Source organism: Pteronotus mesoamericanus, unplaced genomic scaffold (assembly GCF_021234165.1).
Source record: "Pteronotus mesoamericanus isolate MK-2021 breed Mesoamerican mustached bat unplaced genomic scaffold, CSHL_Meso_final contig_105, whole genome shotgun sequence".
Lineage (NCBI taxonomy): Eukaryota > Metazoa > Chordata > Mammalia > Chiroptera > Mormoopidae > Pteronotus > Pteronotus mesoamericanus.
In genome coordinates, this window is record NW_026555006.1 from 12208687 (window position 1) to 12231205 (window position 22519).

General features: G+C 35.9%; 2 protein-coding genes and 1 pseudogene across 10 annotated transcripts in view; 2 read left to right on the top strand and 1 right to left on the bottom strand.

The window, feature by feature from the left end:
- Positions 1-1158: 1158 nt before the first annotated feature.
- On the top strand, positions 1159-13091 carry USP1 (ubiquitin specific peptidase 1). Of its 2 annotated transcripts, XM_054574052.1 has the most exons (9): positions 1159-1612; positions 3673-3912; positions 5771-5891; positions 6411-6515; positions 7076-7236; positions 8273-8958; positions 9688-9858; positions 10542-10743; positions 11650-13091. In XM_054574052.1, exons 2-9 carry the CDS (start codon positions 3743-3745, stop codon positions 12383-12385), a joined length of 2352 nt encoding a protein of 783 aa, XP_054430027.1. In that variant the 5' UTR covers positions 1159-1612; positions 3673-3742; the 3' UTR covers positions 12386-13091. The 2 variants fall into 2 exon arrangements, with proteins under 2 accessions (XP_054430027.1, XP_054430033.1); XM_054574058.1 differs by lacking the exon at positions 1159-1612 and having other exon boundaries at positions 3665-3912.
- A 1611-nt stretch (positions 13092-14702) lies between these two features.
- Positions 14703-22519, bottom strand: part of DOCK7 (dedicator of cytokinesis 7) — a 198004-nt gene continuing 190187 nt past the window's right edge. For all 8 annotated transcript variants that reach the window (XM_054574129.1, XM_054574119.1, XM_054574110.1 and 5 more), the window contains 5 exons: positions 22219-22455; positions 21737-21880; positions 20287-20393; positions 18296-18463; positions 14703-15695 (listed from right to left, as the gene is read on the bottom strand). In XM_054574129.1, the coding sequence (XP_054430104.1) occupies positions 15653-15695; positions 18296-18463; positions 20287-20393; positions 21737-21880; positions 22219-22455 (699 nt within the window). In that variant the 3' untranslated portion in view covers positions 14703-15652. The remainder of the gene's footprint in view (positions 15696-18295; positions 18464-20286; positions 20394-21736; positions 21881-22218; positions 22456-22519) is intronic.
- LOC129071447 (uncharacterized) lies at positions 14984-15177 on the top strand (annotated as a pseudogene).

Sequence of the window (22519 nt, forward strand, 5' to 3'; positions counted from 1 at the left end):
CCTCACAAAAGGTCACCTCACAAAGCATACAGACACAGAAAGACGCAAAACCCAGGTGAGGCCTGCCTCGCCGTTTTTGAGCCGTTTAGTAGGGGCTCGCGCAGGAATACTCTGAAGCCGTCCAAGCCGGAGCTGGGCCTTAACAATGCCATTTTGTGTCCTTGTACAGACGGAAAGGGAAAGGGGTCAACAAAAAATTAAGCGTGTGCGTGTGTGCGCCAGGTGGGGGGGGGGGGGGGTGGGAGATGCTGGGGAAAGACCTCTGCAGTATTCCGCTTTAGATTTACAGTTACCCATGGTATCCCTTGTGTTTTTATGGATAGGCGGGGCTGGGGCTGCGATTCCGAAGAGAAAACCCTGACGCCCACCACCGAGCAAACGAGTCAGCCATTTTCTGAAACTAGTTTCCCTGGTAACCCCGCCCCAGGGTGTACGCAAGGAAGGGGCGGGGCTTACTGCGAGGGCCTCAGTCCGGAAACCGCACCCTCGGTGGCGTAGAGGATTCACCAAACCGAGCTAGATTTAACAGTCGGCAGCGAGAGCGCGCACTTAGCGCGAGTGTGAGCAGGAGGGGAAAAGCTCCTGAAAAATACTTTGTATGTCCAACAGTGATTGAGGGGAGCCCTCCTTTTAAAAAAATTTTTTTTAATTGAATTTATTGGGGTGACATTGGTTAATCTTTTCTTGTTGGTATTGGCTGGACTTCTTTTCCCCGCCCACTCAATTGGCTTTTGCCTCGGTACTTCTGATTGGCTCCTTTTCATCGGTAGATGGGGGGCAGCAAGGGCTGGGGATTGTTCACGGATTGGTGGATTTGAGCACCTGGCGGCTCCTTTTCCAGGAAGGAGCCGTCCCATCTTGTCTCTGTATCGTCTCCTAACCCAAACGCCTTTCCTTTAACTCGCGTGAATGGTTAAAAAAAAAAAAGAAAGAAAGAAAAAAGAAAGGAGGGGTGTGAAGCTCGAGCCCGCCAGCCAGGCCTCTAGCACCTAGCGCGCGCCTTCAGCGAGGACCCGTGCGAGCTGCCCATGACGGTGCCTGCCGCATTTGAAACTGCAGAACCCGTTAGGATCTTAGGGAAACTACCGTTCCAGATGGTTCCGGGGCACGTGCGTGCCAGGGGGCTAGTGGCGGTCGCGAGGCAGCTCCTGCCTTTCGCGTCTCTGCACCGTGGAGACTAGAACCGGCGTTTGCGAAGGACGCCACCTCCAATCGCGGCGCTGGCGCGGGCGGAGGCTAAAACACGGGGGTCCTGAGAGTGAGGAAAACGCGCCAAGTTCCCCTCGGTGGTGGAGTGGGAAAGACCCTAGCGGTTCGGGCGCTTCGCCAGCGGGAGTACTTCTTGCGCTCCTTACCATCCCGGGGCAGGCGCGGGCGGGCGCTGCTCCGGGGATGTAGTTGGTGTCGGCGCAAGGCAAGACCGAGCGGCGGCTCGGGTTCCCGCTCTTGAAAGCGAATGGTCACTCCCCCGCGGGGAGGGCGATCCAGACAGTTTTTCCTTGGGCCGGGGACTCTGCGGGCTCGGGGCAAGGTCTCATCTGTCGCACCCACACTCATTCCGGTTGGAGTGGCCGGCGTGACTGCCGCGGACCTCGCTTTGGGCCATGACCAGGTAAGGAGGGCCTGGGGAGGAGAGGCCAGTGCCGGGGCGCCGGCGCAAGTTGGGCCGGCTCCCGAGTGGGGCTGCTCTGGGACGCTGGCGTCTGTGCCGCGGTGAAGAGACCCCCCACCCCCGGGACCTTGTCGGTGCTGCGCCCTTGCGGAACTGCTAGTCGAGTCGAGCCCTTTGGCACAGGACGGGGCGCCCCCTCCTGCCGCTGCAGGACTCGAGAAAGCAGGTGCGGCTTGGGTGTAATTTGGCCAAGTCCACGGGCTTGGGGGCCGGGAGTTTGGTTCAAGCCCAGGACGCCACAGGCGAGCTCCTGCCGTGCCCAGTGCGGTGACGGGCGCCGACATCAACACAATTTCGTCATCTTTCACTTTTGCGCTCGTAGAATGGTTCGTATTTGGGAGAAGAAATGTTTTCATTTACGTTATCTTGTGTCGGTACTTGCACAATTTTAGCGCGCAGTTTGTTTTAATTTTTCTAGAAGTATTTAGAACGCCACGTGCCTTAAACCTTTGTCGAGGATGTTATTCTTGTTTTGCACTTTTCGTGAAAAATTGGAGTTGAATCGTGTTTTTAGAAAGGAAAATTGGAATTGGGTCGTGTTTTTAGAAAAAGAACTTTAAGTTGATGGGACTGAGTGTTCATGCTGTCATTTGTTCAAGAACATTTACTGTTGGATTCGTGTTTTTCTGTGGAATTTGAGACTTTATAGGCGAAACATTGTTAATGTAACAATCCTCTGTTTTAAGGAAAGCCAGGAGCAAGAAATGTTACATTCTCAGTAATGTTAAATAATCATTGCTTTGAGGGAGCCAGGAGGGTTGGTGTATTAATTAGGATTGATAATCCGTTATTTCAGCTACTTGATCAGTTTTTCTTTTATTTACTTAAGTCTGGTTACTCTGTTTCTTAGAACATTCAGTTTCCATCATTTATTAGAATTGGTTCCCAAGAAAAACTTTTTTAATACTTAGAGATCCCTGACAACTTAGCTAAGGCTGGGTTATCTCATTCATGGTAGCATTTCATCAGTAGCATTAAGTGGCAAGGAGAGAGTTTGGAGTTGGAGGGAGGGGATGGGGAAATTGGTCAACTTTCCACATTCCTGAGTTGAGTCTCAAAAATGTGGTTTCACTGCCGAGTTCAGTGTTTTGAATTCCCAGATCAGAGACAACCAGTGAAATGCTTAGTAAGGATGAAATTTTGTAAGTTCATGGTATTATTCCTTATCTATAGTTGAGAGTCATTGCTGAGCTTTTGGTTTTGAAATAATTCCTCTTAATTTTCCCCCACTTGGCCTAATGAAAAATAGGAGTGATGTATAAAGTAACTACCACAAATAGTGCTTTAAAAAAAAAAACCCTAATGGTTTTACTTTAAAACTGGGAAGAAAGATAGCAAAAGGCAAGTCATCTTTTTTTCCTACTTAAAGCATTATTCTTTTTTTAAAAAACGTACAGTTTAAAAATATTTGGAAAATAAGCTGCATATTGCATAAGAATTTTATAGACACAAAGTTGCCCACAATCCCAACTTTTTTTTTACTTTTCACTCAAGTTTTTAGGCATAACACCATCAGATCAATTTAAATTATACTTTTTAGAGACTATATTTCATGTATTCATATTAATAAGTAGAAGAGATCTTGGAAGGAAGACTCATTCCAAGCATCCTTTTATTTCCCATTCAGCACTGTTTCCCACCCTGTACGTTGTAATTAGAGGTGGTAGTTGCTTGGTCAGTATTTCCTCGGTGAATTAATAAATTATAATAAAAATGAAGCTCTTCTTAATGTACTTTACTGTAGTTCTGCTAAAATGGTAGATGTGACCCTTAATCTAATAGCAGGCTAAAAAAAATATCATTTATCTGATACTCTGTTGTGTAAGAAAGTTAAGAATAAATGGCAAGCATTGGAACATTGAGTGCTTATTGTCAGGCTTTAGGTTTTCAAATATGAAGTTCCAATTAGTATTATTCTTCGGTAAATTTGTTTTCAAAGTTGATTTTATTGCATACAGCTGATAACTGAAAACTAATGAAACCTTTTCTGTGATTAACAGATATGATTGGTGATTATAACATCCCTATATAAATTAGTACTTGTCAACTCTTTGGGATTTGGAGAGAAAAATGCCTGGTGTTATTCCTAGTGAAAGTAATGGGCTTTCAAGAGGTAGTCCATCAAAGAAAAACAGACTTTCCTTGAAGTTTTTTCAGAAAAAGGAAACTAAGAGAGCCTTGGATTTCACAGATTCTCAAGAAAATGAAGAAAAAGCTTCTGAATATAGAGGATCTGAAATGTAGGTATCTTAAGTATACTTCTGTACTCTTAAATTTTCCCATCAGTGAAGAAGCAGTGAAGTTGGATGGATACTTCCAGGCATTCTGACCTGACAGTTCATAGAGGGAACCCCCCCCCCCTACATATGTGTGAGACAAGTCTAGCAGTATGTAGTAGAAACAGAGCAAAACTGGTGGTTCCCATCAGGGATCACGTCCATAATATTAACTCATTTACATTGTGCTCAGCCAGTTTGACTTAACTTGGAGAAGTATTTAGGGACTAAAATTGTTTTTCAATTTAAACATGGTTGTAATACAACACATTTAGTATAAGGGTAAAGAAATGGGTAATTTTTTGGTTAAGAATACCTGACATCCGAGATGTTCAAACTTTGTAGTCATATCTAATGTATGAATTATTACACATGCTGGGAGTGTACAATTGCAAATTATATTTAAAATAAACTGAAAAACAAACGCTTTTGATCCAAATTCTTCAGTGACTTAAAAGAAATCACAACAAAATGAAATACTTCTTCCATCAATAGCTCCAGTTGGAGTCTATGCTAGCTCCCTATTCAGCAGACACGCACTCTGCTCTATGACTAAAGATTTGGTTGTATATGTAATTTCCTGATATTCACCACTAATCACTTTAGGTTGTTGGATGTGAAGCTTTTGTTTACCAGCATTCATGTCTATAAGTACTTGGAGGTGCTAGAGTAGTAGCTCCCAACTATAAAATAAAAATGCTCTAATGACCTAATGTTTGTTAAGGTGAGGTATTAGAATTATAAACTTCAGCAACTTGTTTTTAAGTGTGGGACAACTATATAATTCTCTTCATAGACTCTGTTTCCTCTTACTCTTTTAGTAATAGAATCTGAAACTTTTTAGTGCAGCCTCCCAAATATTGTCAGTCAAGTTATTCCCAGGTTCTTAGAGTTAAACTATAATTGATCCTTGAACAACATGGGTTTGAACTGTAGGTCCATTTATGTGGGGATGTTTTTCCGTAAATAGCATAAATGTATTTTTCTCTTATGATTTTCTTAATATTCTTCTCTCTAGCTTATAACATTTTTCTCTTCTCTAGCTTTTATTAAAAGACTACAATATATAATACATATAACATACAAAATACGTTAACTGATTGTTTTTGTTTTTTCGTAAGGTTTCCAGTAGGTTACGAATAGTTAACTTTGGGGGAGTCAAAAGCTCTAGGGGAATTGTCACCTATGCACTTGGGTGGAGGGGAAGTCAGTACCCCTAGACCACCCTCCCCCCTGCACTGCTCAAGGGTCAGCTGTACTTGATACAAGTGGCATGTTGGGCTGTTACGGTTCAGTGGATTGCCAGCCTGCAAACGGAAAGGTCACCAGTTCGATTCCCAGTCAGGGTATATGCCTGGGTTGTGGGCCAGGCTGTTCCCAGTTGGGGGCATATGAGAGGCAACCGGTCATTTATCTCTCATACATCAGTGTTTCTCTCCCTTTCTCCGTTTCTTCCCCTTTCTCTAAAGATAAATAAATAAAATCTTTAAAGAAAAAAAAGTGTTATGTTGGCTTAACAAATCACTACCAGTTCCTCAATTTTCTACTCTGTAAAATGGGATTGATAGCCTCTTGATGGAATTAATTTTGAGGCTTCTTAATTGTAACAGTATTTCAAAAGTGCTTGTAAAATTTTTATTCCAGGTGTACAGCTAGTTTTTTCACCTGTACATATTTTTTCTCTTAAAATGTCATCTGAGTAAAATCCATGTGCTTTTCAGATCATACAACCTTAGGGGAAAAGGCTAAATCTAGGAAATCTATTTTGTTTCTTTAAGATACTATTTCATTATATTTTTCTTCTCCCCTTTGTACTTAACAGTGATCAAGTTGTTCCTGCAGCACAGTCCTCACCTATAAACTGTGAGAAGAGAGAAAATTTGTTACCATTTGTGGGACTGAATAATCTTGGCAATACTTGTTATCTTAATAGCATACTTCAGGTAAATGGACAATTTTGCTAAATAAAACTTGAGTAGGCAAAGGATGATATATAATGCTTCTGAATTTCAGATTATTAGAGAATTTTAATTGTCCATACTATCTTTGCCTTTGATTATAAATAAACCAGAGTGGGCTAAAATAAGAATAATGATTCTAAATTGTTAGAAACTTCCTTTGGGGTAAGAAAAAGTGGTATATTAAATAAAAATGTGAGAGCCAAACTGAGTAGACCTTGGTTAAGTGGAAGATACCAAACCTTTAGTTTTTCTGCCCAGTTACTGCTGTTATGATGGTAAGTATCTTAACCCCTTGCACAACCGTATCTGTTTTGTGTTGTACCCTTAAAACAAACGGTAAGTCTCAGGAATGTCTGCTCAGAACAGTATTGCCTCTGAGGGAAGACAGTGGGTTATTATGATGAAATAGAGACCAATTTTTGCAAAAAGTAATGCACATTTAACAGTGCTCTACAAAAAGCATGTGTTTGTTCAGTAAACACTGAATCTCACTTTTTATAGGTGTTATATTTTTGTCCTGGTTTTAAATCTGGAGTGAAGCACTTATTTAATATTATTTCAAAGAAGAAGGAAGCTCTTAAAGATGAAGTCAATCAAAAGGAAAAGGTAAAAAATAAAAACAAAGTAATATAAAAAATAATGGAAACTCACTTGCTTCCAAATAAAAAAGTAATAGATACACAGAGGATTTAGGAGGAGGATGACAAGGATTATTTCTCAGTATTTTACATTGTCAGAAAGGCAGTTATTTTTCATTCTTGCAGGGTAGCTAACTAGATTATCCCCTTTACAGTGTCTTGACCAGTCTTTTAATTTATAGTTTATCAATAAACATCGTAATTTGTATTCCACCATCATAATTTATCATACCTTTGTACCACTCGTTATTCATTTATTGTTTTTCCAATTGATTCAGTTTAAAATTTAAGTAAATGTAAAGGAAACTTTGACTCACGTAATTAGAAAAAATCATTGTCATCCACATAATAGACAATAACCAAAAAAAAACCCTCTTAAAATTTAAAAAATTTGTATACCTTCATAAAATTAGTGCTATGATGAAATTAAATTTAGAAAAGTTTTGTCTAGTGAGATGAAGATAAAGGGGAAGGTATTTAATTTGTTCATAAACAAAAATATTGACTTGTGTGTTTCTTTCTTGACAGGGAAATTGTAAAGAAGAATCTTTGGCAAGTTATGAACTAATATGCAGTTTACAGTCCTTGATCATTTCAGTTGAACAGCTTCAGGCTAGTTTTCTCTTAAATCCAGAGAAATATACTGATGAACTTGCTACTCAGCCAAGGCGACTGCTTAACACACTCAGGTATAATTCTAGGATTTCAAGTTAGCTACCTATAGCTTGCTTTGGAGGAGAGTGATACGCGAACATGTCTACAGATTTATAATCATTAATATCACAGAGACTCCAAAAACTGGAAGCTTTTTCGTAAGTTTGGTAGTAAACTTAGTAAATCCAAATGTATATGGTTATTTATAGTCTTTATTCATATTTATAATTTGAAATCCCTTTTTCTGTAGAAATGGCAATGTGTCTTAGGGAATACTGCCTCCTATCCTATCATGGTGGTATATATTTTATTACTTATGTGCCATATTTGGTCTTTTTTTATGTGGAAAGTTCTGAATTCCCAAATATATTTGAATTATACAACTATATTCAAAATGTATTATGCATAAGAACTATAAATTCTATTTTTGTTGTGTGTGTTTAGAAGAGAACTGTTTGGTAACTGGATTAGATTTCTTTGTAGTATTGTCTTAAAAAGATAAAACTTCATCCTATATATAAAATAGCTTTATTTAAAATGTAATAGTTTTAAGTCTTTTAAAAATAATCATTTGGTTTAGTAATAGACGTAGGTGTAATATATTGCTATATATTTGTTACGAGGTAGTGTAGCATGGTGGCTAAGAGCAGGTTTGAATCCTGGCTTTGTATCTTAGCTAGTTCTCTGATCTTGAGCAAGTTACCTTATTTGTAAATAGTGGTGATAAAAATACTCATTTTATTGGGTTACTGTGAGAATTATGTTATACATATAATATAAAAAAGCATTTTGAATAAAGCCTGGTACATGGCAAATATATGTGTTCGTTATTAACAACAGTACGTTCAGAAGAGGATCAATGTATTTGTGATAATGAAAATGAGGTAAAATTTATTTTTACTTTTAGTTACAAGTTTAAGTTTTACATTAGTAGCTGAATAAATGTTTTTAGATTTTAAAAATAAAGTCATAATGTCCCTATAGGTATGTATTCATTTCTCTATAGAAAGTTTTTTTTTTGTATTATATTTTTAACACTAGAATATATGAAATGGAAATTTTCATTTATAGGGAACTCAATCCTATGTATGAAGGATATCTACAGCATGATGCCCAGGAAGTATTGCAGTGTATTTTGGGAAACATTCAAGAAACGTGCCAACTCCTAAAAAAAGAGGAAAAAGATGTGGCAGAGTTATCTAACAAGATAGAAGAAAAACCTCATCAGAAAGAGGATATTAGTGGTGGTAACAGCATAGAGATGGAGAGTGTGAGGCATTTTGAAGACTATAAAGATAAACTCCCAAAAGGAAATGGGAAAAGGAAAAGTGACACTGAATCTGGTAATACGAAGAAAAAAGTTAAGGTATCCAAGGAACACCAGTCATTGGAAGAGAACCAGAGACAAACCAGATCAAAAAGAAAAGCTACAGGTGATACATTAGAGATTCCTCCTAAATTAATGGCCAACCACATTTCTGAAAATGAGAGTGCAAGACCCTCACAGAAGAAATCAAAAATTAAAGTAAATTGGTTAAAGTCTACAACTAAGCAACCCAGCATTCTTTCTAAATTTTGTAGTCTGGGGAAAATAACAAACCAAGGACCCAAAGGACAATCTAAAGAAAATGAATATGATCTTGAAGAGGACTCTGGGAAGTGTGAAAATGATAACACAACTAATGGTTGTGGACTTGAATCTTCAGGGATTAACATTAAGCCCATTAATGGTAACGAAGTTAAGCCCATCAATAAAGGTCAGTGTAATTTATTCTTAGACGTTGCTAGGTAGACAGGTTAACAGTTGCAGAATTGGAATTTCTCTTCTTAGATACATGTACAGTATAAATCTGGCTAAAGTTTTTCTTTGTTTAAAAAGAAATTTTACACTGAATGAACTGTGGTGTTCTGTGCACAGTTCTTAGATGTGTGTGTGTGTGTGTGTATGTCAATCTAAAAGTAATGGCAGTTTATGGTTTAGAAACTAAGCGAATTCAATACATTTTAATGGAAAGAGGATGAATACTTTTACCGTTACAGAAGCAATATTTGACATAAGCTCATGAATGATACTGCATTTAGTGAAATGCAGTTTTAAAGAACTAAGTTTCACTGTACTTGAACTGGATTTTTACCTAGTTTGTTCCAGATCTGCACATCTCAGGGAAAATGTGTAGCATTGATGTGGTTATGGTTTTACCAAATGTGTCTGTCTTATTGTGGGGTTATTTATATATATGGGTGTCTTTGGGAAAAGAATTAGGAAGACACAGTTGTGACTTTTTAATTTTATTTGTTTTAGAGACAATACATATTCTGTCTTTATGGGGGATTTATTTCATGAATAAGGGACCTCTAAATGCTAATAAGCAAGTTGAGATTTGAAAGTCAGCCTTTTTTATTCATGCTTTCAATGAATATTGGTTACTTGGGATATACTTAAAAACTAATGTGTATAGATTTAAATTCTCCAATTTTTGTTTTAGGCACAGAGCACATTGGTTTTGAGCTAGTAGAGAAATTATTTCAAGGTCAGTTGGTATTAAGGACTCGTTGCTTAGAATGTGAAAGTTTAACAGAAAGAAGAGAAGATTTTCAAGACATCAGTGTGCCAGTACAAGAAGATGAGCTTTCCAAAGTAGAAGAGAGTTCTGAAAGTAAGCACAATTGGGGTTTTTCTAAGGACTATGGGATAATTACAGTTTTCTTCAATAAGGGCCATCTAATAATAGCTTGTATAATTATTGAGAAATTGTCTTAGTCACTTTGTTATAAAATCTTTCTGCTTATAATAAAATCATAGCTTCAGTTAATAATTGGCATTTGGAAAACTGAAATCTTTATTTTGACGTGTAGAGTGTAATGAGAAAATGAAACGCTTTGATAAGTTAACATTTGGGTACCTGAATTTCTCAGCGTTACTGAGGATATGTTTGTTAACATAATATTTGAGCCACTGTTTTGTCTAGTATAAACCACAAGAAGTATGGAAATGTTACAGGAAATGATGATGAGACTGTTTTACCTGTTCAGATGTTGTAATTTGGCTATTAAGTATAAAGTCTGTCTTATACTGAGTCAGAGACTAGGTTTGTCATGTGTTTCCTGTCTCTATCATCTAAATTTTCTTTTGACTGACCAAATAAAAATATTTAAAAGATGTGCACTGTTGAGGATGATAATTTATGGTAAGAGTTCTGAAACTAAAAAGAAATGTGTTTAATTATTGGAAGGATTACTCATTTGAAGCTGCATGCTAATTGAATGTGAAACTTTGTGGTTTAACTTTTAAATGTCTGATAGATTTTTCATTTGAGAGTGAAAGGATTCTCTTATACAGTTTCTCCAGAGCCAAAAACAGAAATGAAGACCCTGAGATGGGCAATTTCACAATTTGCTTCAGTGGAGAGGATTGTAGGAGAAGATAAATATTTCTGTGAAAATTGCCATCATTATACTGAAGCTGAACGAAGTCTTTTGTTTGACAAAATGCCTGAAGTTATAACCATTCATTTGAAGTGTTTTGCTGCTAGTGGCTTAGAGTGAGTATTATAAATAAAAGTTATATGAAAAAAATGAGCTGCTATATAAGAAGTTTTGTTCAGAATAATATGAACTACTGAAATGAAGTAATTTGTAAAGATGGCTTTGGTAAAGTTCTAGTTTCTGTGTAAAAATGCATCAGTTCAAGTCCTTTCGGTATGAATACATATTTGATTTCTTCACACATCTTTTCATTCCTTATTAGATACAGTTGAACTGATTAAAGCAGAGAACAAATTTTATATTCATCAAGAATTTTTTGAGGGGAGAAAAGGGCAAAATTAATCTAGTGTTAAGGTAAGCCAGGAAATCAAACTAATTTTTGAACAATTTGAGTTTCTTCTATAGTTGAAAATTTAAATATCTAAAAGCAATTTAAAAATAAATATAAAACTGCCAATTACATTTTGAATAGTCTTTTTCTGACATGTATACATGTCATTGCAGATATTAGTCCTTCCTGTATCAATGAATTGTTTGAAATGACCATGTGGTCTTCCCAGTGGTTCTTCACATATTTTATTGTGCCAGAAGAATGACATGGTTTTTTCTTTCAGTGGATGTTTTCTTTGCTACAGTAATACTTATTTTTGTCCCCAAATCTTAGTGGAGACAGGTTTCACATTAAAATGAATTAAAAAATGGTTTTGGTTTGTAGTTGGTTTTTTGTTAAAATGCAGTTTTCTCATTGCACAAAATTAGGGGTGAAATACCATATAGCCGTCACAGAAACACTTGAATATTAGTACTTTTTTCGGTATTTTTCTTTGGGTAAATATTTTAAGTATATAAAATTGGAGTCTTTTGTGTTTATTAAGGGTTCAGTCATACCTGGTTTCACCTTGGGTATAAAACAATGTATATAAAATGGAATTGCAAAAAACCTTTTTTTTTCCCCCCCAAAGGTTTGATTGTTACGGTGGTGGACTTTCCAAGATCAACACTCCTTTACTGACACCTCTTAAATTGTCACTGGAAGAATGGAGTACAAAGCCAACCAACGACAGCTATGGATTGTTTGCAGTTGTGATGCACAGTGGCATTACAATCAGTAGTGGGCACTACACTGCTTCTGTTAAAGTCACAGACCTTAGCAGTCTAGAACTAGATAAAGAAAATTTTGTGATCGGCCAAATGTGTGAAATGGGTAAGCCAGAACCACTGAATGAAGAGGAAGCAAGGGGTGTGGTTGAAAATTATGATGATGAAGAAGTGTCAGTTAGAGTCAATGGAAACACACAGCCGAGTAAAGTTTTGAACAAAAAAAATGTAGAAGCTATTGGACTTCTTGGAGGACAAAAGAGCAAAGCTGATTATGAGCTATACAACAAAGTATCTAATCCTGATAAAGGTGCCAGTACAGCATTTGCTGAAAACAGAAATTCAGAGACTGACATTACTAATGGGACCCAAGAATCTGATAGAAACAAGGAATCCAGTGACCAAACAGGCATTAACATTAGTGGATTTGAGAACAAAATATCATATGTAGTGCAAAGCTTAAAGGAGTATGAGGGGAAGTGGTTGCTTTTTGATGATTCTGAAGTAAAAGTTACTGAAGAGAAGGACTTTTTGAATTCTCTTTCCCCTTCTACGTCTCCCACATCTACTCCTTATTTGCTATTTTATAAGAAACTATAGAGCAAGTGTATTTTCCTTGTGTATATAAATAGACCCAGACAAACATCGGTAAAGTTGATTACATCAAAAGTCTAGCTTTTCTTTTGAAGCTATTGTATATTATTGGTCTCTAGGTTTTTATATAGTGAAATTTGAATTACTGAAAACCATGTTAATTTTTAGAATTCATTTTCCTTAGTAGAGACTAGTGATGTATTAGCTTCTGGGAACAAACTTGTATAGGTTCTTAATTGAATTATCCAAAATGGAAGCATTTAAACACTTTTGAATTTACACCTTTTGTGTTCGCTTTTTAAAATAAAGTGCTTGTATTTGTATCTCCATATTTTGGAGTAATTATCTACATGTTTATAGGTCCTGTGGGTTTTCAGCTAAGAAGCAAAATATCATTTCAGTACATTTCGTTTTATAAGTCATAAAGCCAAATCTTTGATAGGCTACTGTATTAGAGGCACAAAGCGTGGAATATGTGTGTATTCACAGTTGTGTACATTTTGTGCCTTGGATCACTTTGAAAGTGTCTCGGAAAATCTAGACAGTCCTATCTTCACAAGAATTTTGTATGTATTTATGAAGATGATTCTTTAGTATATCTTTTTGGGCATGGACTAATTTGTATCCCTTCATAGTCTTATTCTGCACAATCTGTATATAGTACATCAAACTTAGAGGTGTGACCTTAAGTTTAACTTTTTTTAAAAATCAGAAGGTCAATAAAATTTAAAATGCTTAAAAACTATGTACATAAATGTTCCAGTTCTTGCATCTTTTTACTGTAAATATAGCTGGGTTCACTTAAAGAACAGTGTGTATGTATGTATACTATACATATATTGTATACACAGTCATAGAAGAGAATAAATAGGCATTATTTTAATAATACTCAATACTTTCAAAAGTTAAAGTGAAGAAAAATTTAGTTGTCCTTCAGAGTAGACATAACTTCACTGAATCCAAAACTGGAGGACTTTTGGGCACACTTAAAAACTTGGTTAAATTTTCATTTTAAATAGATTAAATTGGTAAGTGATTGGTTATATTATGACTTGTTAAAGGACATTTTTGGTATTAATATTCAAAATAATTCTAAAGAATATATGCTATTGGAATAATACTTTTATCCCATTTCAACAAATAAGAGTACCTGTCAGCTAACAAATTAGTTAATATTCAAATTTCTTCCGCAGGATGGTGTGATACAGGTGGGCATGGTGCTTACCTCTTTCTACATTCAGAATCTCTAATGGGACTTTTAAAAACAAATGGCTCTGATCACTACCCATTAGCTTCTGATGGTGCCCATAAGTTCTAGGCTAGCACCTGTGCCTCTGTAATAGTTAAGGGGCAGCCAAGGTTAACAACTGCCAGTACAGATTCCTTACAGGAGAAGGTTTAAAGAAAATTGAAGTATATGATAAGTTACCAAGTGTTCAGTATACCAGTGTTTTAAGAATAAGAGGAATCCTCTTATGAGCTGTCAGAAAATAATAATGCATGATAATGAAATCATAAATAAATATTAAAATTCTTGATATTGTCACTGAGATTTGTGTGAAACTACTGAAACTCTTACATAAATGTAACCTAAGGAGAAATGACCTAGGGATTTAATATTCTCTCCCTTGTATCTACCACCCTCCTTCCCCACCCATGGAAGAGAGAGTATGTTACCTTTGTTATAATGAGTTTCCATTCTGAACTCCTGCCTGTCCTTATTGTACATCTGGATCCTTTGTCCCCAAATATGTTATACCTTTCTGATTCCTCTGTTAACCCCTTGTGGTCCAACACTGTTGATTCATCTGAAAAAAAAACCTTTTCATAATTCAGTCTTTAAATGATGTAGGTCAGAGGAATTTGAGATGGTGATTGCCTGTTTTAAATGGAGACTGGAAGGGGGAGTATAACACTGTCACCTCACCTGTATGCTCTGATCACCTGTGCAACTCAGGAGAATCAGATATTTTGGAGATCTTATATTCAACATCAACTACAGAATGAAGGCACTGTGTTAAATTTGATAAGTTCTAAGCAATTCATGTAACTAGTAAGTAGATCAAAGGAATAGGTTATAAATGACTTTCTATATGCTGTAATACCTCACAAAGAAAAAATCATTCAGAACACTTCCAGAAATCATCAATGTACTTTCTTGGGGAAATCTTGGCAAAGTAATTGAAATATATTTTCAAAATTTTTTTGTGTTTGTTTTTTATGAAGTTATTTTAAATTCTTAATTTCAATTAAAACAACTAATTTTACATGTACTTTGCAAAATTTATACAAGTATCAAAAAATATAACTTCTCACTCAGCTGGAAGATTAAGATCAAACATTTTTATGGTGATATTACAGCTTTAAGGCAGAAATCTAACAGTTCAGATCACGAAAAAACTGATGACAGTCTTGTTAGATTTGAAACATAGGAATGATTAAGTTCATACCACCATCATTAGTATAATAAGGTTGAGAGTCAAAGGTCAAGCTACTGTCAATGTCATTAGCTTTCTCAAGTTATTTTTGCAATTTATTCTAAATCCCTTTTGGTGTCTAAATGGAAAACAGTTTAGAAACCAGTTTTTAAGACTTCACAAACTAAGGTTTGCACAGTGGCAGTGTCGTAGCCAATGAGATTTATCTGAGGTGCCATTATTGCTAATTGAAAGACTTCACAAACCAGCTCTCAGTATCTTTACCCATTAATTTACTCATTTAATTTGGGATTCTGGGGCCATAAAGTAACTAACAATTTTTATTTTCATTTTGCCAGTTTTTGAACTAGTTCTTGAATTAACTAACTTACCCTCTGCCTTTGTCAATAGACATTTTTTAAAGTTCCACTCAGTGTAATTAGTGTAAGTGTTCACATATTTAATAGTACCTTTAAAATAAGCATTACTACATTTAACATGGTTCCAAAATGAATCTATAAATGGTAATATAAATTAAAAAATACAAACAAAGTAAATAAATTTAACATTAGCTATGGTATAAATAATGGTAAACGTATATGTACCTTTGAGTCATTAAAATGTCTTTTAAAAAAGATAACAGCGTATTACCAGAATATTAGAAGCCATGGCCATGATTCTCAAATTTCAACAATCTACATTTGATATTGTTTTGGCCACTGCATTCTTCATTGAGTAAATTAATGCTATAATTTCCATAATTAAGTCCCAAGTCTTATTTTTCAGTGGATTTTCTTTTCACACTCGATGTTGAATATGTGGCTCTTTCCAAATGTATAAAGCAAATTTATTTATTTTAGAGATCCATTTTGCGCAGGCTCATTCGACTGAAGGAATCTCTGGGGAGAAAATGAGGACATGTAAGTGAACAGTTTTTGCACATTTCTTTAAAATAGGTTTTACTTTTTTTTTCCTGCCAGAGTTATTTCAAAAGTTTTGCCATCAGACAATAACTTTAAAACTTTTTGGCACCAGAGTTGTTACTAATTTTTCAAGTTACTCTGCCTTATAGATATTATGGCTCATAGATTTTTCTATAGATTAAAGATAAATTACAGTAACCATTTTACCAAGTGCATTGGTCATTTATTCATTTGTCCAATAAATGCATTAGATACTACAATAAAACGAGGAACTAAGGGATATTGGGAGAGGGTTCAGGAAAAGGTTTTTTTTCTTTGCTGTTGTTAAAAGGCAAAAGGCAGGTACTTTTTATTTAAAATATTAAATTCTAAGTCTTAAATGAGTAGTTCTCAAACATTTGGGTTTTAGGTCCTTTTTACACTTAAAAATTGAGGACCCCAGGAAGCTTTTGTTTATGTGGATTACAGACACCATATTAGAAGTTAAAACTAAAATATTTCACAAAATAACTCATTACATAAATAGCATTATTTATTAAAAATAGCTTGCAAAAAAATTTTAAGACAGTTATATTGCCTGGCTTAATAGAAGGCCTAGATTCTCATTTTTTTACAATATCATATTGCATGTAGTCTCTGGAAGACCAATACTCTCGAGAATAACAGTGATAAGGCAAATCACCTTATTACCGGTATTAATAGAGTTGACTCAGGAACCTCCTGAAAGGGTCTCAGGGACCCCTTCCCTCAGGGGTCCCAGATCACACTTTGAGAACCACTAACTTAGTATCTTATAGTCCAGACTTTAAGTCAGCAAAATAAACATTTTAAGTTTTATTTTCTAAGTTCTGAAGATGTTAGTGAAGAGAATATTCTTCAATACTTCAATATATTTTCCTTAATCCTTAAATTATTTTGCGTATCCTTTCTACTATTAAGGTTAAGCTCTGAGGTTTACAATCTCCAGGAAAGGAGAGAGGGCAGGTAAAAAAAGCCATGCCCTGCTTTGAATTTCAAAGTGTGTTTTTTTTGGGTCCAGGGAAAGTAACACTATTAAAAGCTACATACTGTTCACAAGAAAAGAGCTTTTCCAAATTCCAAAAAAACTGCAGACATTAAGAACTGAAAAGCTTGGAGGATTGACCTAATCAGACCATAGAGAAGGCAAAACTCAGGACAACAGTGTAAGGGAAAGTTTCAGGTAGGAAGAATACAGTCCACTGCAAAGGGCTGGCCAGGCTGGAAGAAAGTGAGACAAGTATTAGGAGGATGCCCTGGCTCACCTCGGGGACCCGGCCCCCTCAGTCCAGAACCTCAACCAGAACGTAAGACTGGCGGAGGGGGTCAGAGGCAGCAGGAAGACAGAAATTACGAAATGACTGAAGGAGAAGCCCCAAGTGGAGGGGACTAGTGTTGCTTCCCGTGGGGAATTTTAAGAGGAAATCACCTAGGGTGCTTGTATCAGTACAGGATGGTGGAAGCAAAAGAATATTTTGCCAGAGGAAGGATGTGAAACAGGTCCTCTCATCTCGGTTCCTGTATGTTGTGGAATAAATTCAGATAATCTACAAGCTTTCTGTAAGGGACATGACATACAGCAGGCACTTCGTAGACATTTTTTGAATGAATGTATGATCTTTTTTCAGAGGTCTAGAAGTACAGAAAGAACTGAGGAACAAGGACTGATTGCCAAATGATCAAATAGCCAGTTTAACTTCTTTTGTAGTATCTTATAGAACGCATTTTCATTGTTTTCTTATAAGCAACGTCAAAGGCCTTCCAAATACTAATCTGGTAAGTACAATTTAATGGCTTTACTGTTCCTAATGCAAAGAAGAGGGTGTGAAACTCTTAGTGCCACAATGACTCAAGTTGCATATACATTTGGATTTCAAGATGCGAAAAAAGCAGTTCATCCTGTAGTCCCCATGCCCTCTCCACAATTCAGGTACTAAAAAGTAAAATGTTAAGCACCTCCCTTGGAAATTTACATGCCATTTAATGTCCACAACAACGTTTTTAAGGTAAGACATTTTAGAGAAATCTAAAACTTCCGTTAAATTACCTGCTCAAGTGCAACTAGGATCAGTTGTAGAAAATTCCAAGTTATTTCCATTTCTAACTTTGTTTCACACTTAGAAAGTGGAGAAAACTATTGAAGCCTTCTTGATACTCAGTGGAGTTACCTGTTTTAATACCAGTCTAAAACACTGCATACTATTTACTGTCAGGGCTAAGAGAAATAAATACTTGGCTCCTGATACGTTCCAGTGCATTCTTCCACAAAAATACCAGAAAATGTGACAGGACTTTAAAGACATAGTTTTAAGAGGCCAGACTTATTATGCGTGGTGTCCTGGTTAGTGTGAGTTCTTTGTGATTCCTGAATTACAGAAAGAACTCATCTTGGAGGACGATTCAGGTAGAGACAATAAAAGGTTTATACTAGTTGAACTTGTCAGGAGACACAATATCTGAAACCATGTTATACGAGTTAGACTAATTCACTATTAAAACACATAAATCAAGATTTTATTTTTCTGAACATATCCAAACTAATAGAAAAATAAGCTTACCTGTGGCAGGTGATAGGTAATACTGCCTTGTATAACTGAGGGATCTTTCTGTTTATCAGAGGCTGCAGGGCCTCTTTAAGGCGGTGGTAGTTTCTCTCCAGTTCCCTTTGATACTCCTTTTGATCTGGTCCAATTAAGCTCTTATTTTTTCTTAAGGCATCCTCACACCTAGAAAAAGCAGTGTGTTGTCAAAAAATTTCTTCTGGAATAGTTTGAAGGCTTAGTGCTATAAATATATTCACCACAAAGAAGATACTCAGTTTCTTGGTTGAATGTTATGTATCCTGTCTTCTATCAGGTTTAAAAAGGAACAGATGATCAGCTGAGTTCCTTAAAAATTAACATTCACTTCCAGTTTTCATTTAACTGAAAATTACATATTTTTATTCAATGAAAATTGTATATTTTTAAATGTTAAATCTGAAGCCATTTCTCCCCCCCCCCACATATCACCACTAAACTAAAAGCTCTTTAAGGCCTATAACCATACTCGTTCATGAGGCACTGACGGCATCTGGCACAGTGGTTTGCGTGTGTTCAATCAAATGTTTCTTAAATGAATAGTTCTTGACAAAAATTTATTCAGATATTGAAGAAAAAAATGTCTGGGCTCTTGATAAATAAATGAAAGGATATTAAAAACACTGTATATGTATCACTACTTGCAGAATGTAACTAAAGGGATGCTCAGAGGAAAATGTATAGCCTTAAATGCTTATATTAGAAAAGAAAGTTAAAAGTGAAGAGCTAAGCCATCTAAAAAGAACACAATAAACTTTTAAGTATAAGGAAGGAAATAAATTTGAAAGTATAATGGCTCTAAACAAATGCAAAAGTTGGTTCTTTGGGGAAAAAACTAAGTGCTGGCAAGATTAAATGAGGAAGGCTAATTATCTTCTACTAGAAATTAAAAATGAGACGGTCAAATACAGCAGAAGTTCATAAAGGTACAGAGAATATGTACAATTTAATGCAAATCTGAAATTACACTTTTGTAAATTTAATATAATTACCAAAAGAGACAAGAAAAAACATGAATAATCCTAGAACCATCGAATACATCAAATCAGTCAAATCGCAAATCTATCCACAAAGAAACCATCAACATGTAAATTCTACCAAAACTGTGAGGACAGGTAATCCCAATGTAACAATTATTTAAGAGAGAGAGAGAGAGAGAGTGTGTGTGCGCGTGTGTATTTTTTTTTTTTTTTTTTAATCCAGAGTATAGGGGAAAAAAAGAAGCATTCCTGAGAAGAGTTTGCAACTCTCTTTTCAAGGTTTGGATATCAAAACCTAATGAAGACTACAAAAAAAAAATTGTAAAAATTGTAATTCAATCTCACCCATAGAAACAGTTGTAAACTCTCAAGTAAAATAATAGGAAACTTTTACCAAATATGAAACACACACACACCCATTTGACAAAAATTTTAAATTTGTTACAATAAAAACTCTTAGCATAACTACAAATAGGTGGGAGCATCTATAATCCAGTTAAAACATCTACAAAAGAAACCTGAAGTAAACATTACATTCAATGATGAAGCATTTCTTTTTAGATAGGAATAAGAAGAAAACCATCACTATTACTGTTTCACACAGTGCCGAAGTTCCTAGACATCACTGTGAGAAAGATTCTACAAATTATTAGAATTAACAAGTGAGTTTGGCAATATTATCATGTAAAATATATAAAATTCAAATGCATTTCTGTATGTCAGTAAACCAATTTTAAAAGATACCATTAACAAAAACATAAAAGTAATAAATATGAAAGAATAAATCAAAAGATAAAAAAGGCCTCTGCAAAAAATTAAAATAATATTAAGAAAACATTTAAAGATCTAAGTAACTGGAGAAATACACAGACTATTTTTCACTGTCAACCACTTTCCTATATTTTCTCTTTTAGTCGTCCCTTAAGACCCTTGCGCTGTGGTTTTGGACATTCTCAATTGGAAGATCTTTATGCAGGAAGTGTTGAATACCTTTTAGTAAAATCTTTGAAGCAGAGTCGCAGTTTATTGTGATGTCTGAAGAGTTTTGGGTCACTGGGTATTTCAGATAGGAAAACCTGGGCAACCTCCAAAGGCCCCTGTAAAATAAAAACAAGAGGTGTGTTTTGTCTTTTCTGAGGTCCTAGCAATAGAAGTTACCTGAATGGGTTTTCTTAGCACTGAGATGGCTGCATTTAAGCTTAATGGATATGTTTGTGCCTCTATTAAAACTCTTCAGAGCCTGGCAATGTTTTTACAGTAGTTTTTCCTAATGTCAAATCTATATTCTTGCCTACTGCATTTAAATTATTAGTCCATTTTTCAAAGAAGAGGAGCAGGAGCTCAAGGAATGACTATAGTATTCATTAGTGCATTTTGCCGTGTATTTTTTACATTCTTTAATTTATCCTTGATGTAACAGTTGTTGGGCTATTGGCAGTCAATTGTTAATCCAGATTATTAGACTTGATTTCTTTAGTATCCAAATGTGTTCCCAACACTGAATTAAAGAAGGTAATTTTTTGCAAGTATGTTTTAGGGGCTAAAGGTCTTAAAATGTCTGCTTCAGTTTTGTTTTTTGGCTTTGTTCCTCTAACTTGAAATATAGGGAGAGACATATTATGTAAAATCTTACCAGAATCCTGTCTGGATTTTCTCATACCTTGGAATATTCCCTAATCATCAGTAAAGAGATAATGGGGACGACTTCTAATCTACATATGACAAACCAACAGTAATATTTTATGTACGCATAATATTAAGAATTTCACAATGATTCCACATTATTTAATCCTCACAGTTCATTGAGGAGACATGAGGAAAATAATGTCAGAGAGTATCTAAGAGAGTAGGCATTCACATGCATGTGCATAGCTCTGAAAACGAACACTCCTTTTCAACTACATCTTTCAGTACAAGCTTTGAAAGGGAAGTCTATTTTAAGTGAATCAATTCCTTCTTACTGGAATGTTTAAGAACAGACAGGCAGAGCCCTGGCTGGTATGGCTCAGTGGATTCAGCACTGGCCTGCAAACCAAAGGGTCACAAGTTCAATTCCCAGCCAGGGCACATGCCTAAGTTGCAGGCCAGGTCCCCAGTAGGGGGCATGTGAGAGGCAACCACACATTGATGTTTCTTTCTCCCTCCCCCTCTGTCTAAAAATAAATAAAATCTTTTTTAAAAAAGGTACAGATAGGTAAAAAAAAACAACAGGCAATATAGAAGGCAGGCATGAAAACCTTTACAAGTGAGAATATACTAACAAGTTTTGCTTTTCAGTTTACTTTCATTTGTACTTTCAATGTCTTTTGCAACCAGTTCTAACACATATCTTTTTCATTTGTTTTGGCTCTTAATTGTGATCCTTGCTAAATGTAAAAATAAACTCATTCCACATTCAATTTATAATTTGAATCAAACAGTACCAGCAGAAAGCACTAACTTGATTCACAGTGGTGCCTACAGATCCCTGGAGTACCATCTGAAGCATTTTGGGATCTGCGGGATCCTGATGTGTTGCAAATGCCAGCTCCTGTGTCTTTTTCTGCATGTCTTCAATAGCAACTTCAATTGGTGTTAAGATGATCTGGGTAAAATAACAGCTATTAGGTCACTGTACTGGAAGCTATTTAATGAGCTTTATGTATAATCAGCTAAAATAAGAGAAAAATTGGAGATCAATTGTAAACTGTCATCTAACAATAAATTCCAAACTCTGGATGCCTTAATGAAAAAGAAACCAACCTTTCAAAGTAAAAGCTGACGGTGAATTAGGGACTTAGAAAATAAGTTTAAAGTTAATGATTCAAAAATGGGTAAAGTTCTAGTATGTTACCACGTGAAGGGTGGTACCTAATGGTACATCCACACTGTTCTCACCATGTTTTTGTTTCACTAATTCTGCTTCCCCATTTGTGAACTTACCTCCTCTTTGTGAGTAACATTGACCCTTGTCTTAATATAAGGAAAAGCATGCGAAGTAGTCAGAATGGTCTTTCGTTTGAATTGCTCATGAAGTTCCCCATGGGCGCGACCGTCTAAAGTAAAGGGTGTACAATACATGAAACGGCGAAGATTATAATTTTTGTCAAAATATGTGATTCTGTCCTTCATCTCATATGTGTCAAAGTACGGCTCCACGTAGGTAATCTGAATATATGCCTGGGAAAGGAAAAAGTCCTTCATTTTCTCACCGTTAAATCACAGAGCCTCAAAGATATGCCTA

What these genes read in the sequence shown, in the direction of transcription:
- USP1 (XM_054574052.1), top strand. Translation starts at nt 3,743, where the DNA reads ATGCCTGGTGTTATTCCTAGTGAAAGTAATGGGCTTTCAAGAGGTAGT. An exon ending in CGACTGCTTAACACACTCAG is followed by an intron (nt 7,237 to 8,272) that starts GTATAATTCTAG and finishes TTTCATTTATAG; the next exon opens with GGAACTCAATCCTATGTATG. An exon ending in AGTAGAAGAGAGTTCTGAAA is followed by an intron (nt 9,859 to 10,541) that starts GTAAGCACAATT and finishes TCTCTTATACAG; the next exon opens with TTTCTCCAGAGCCAAAAACA.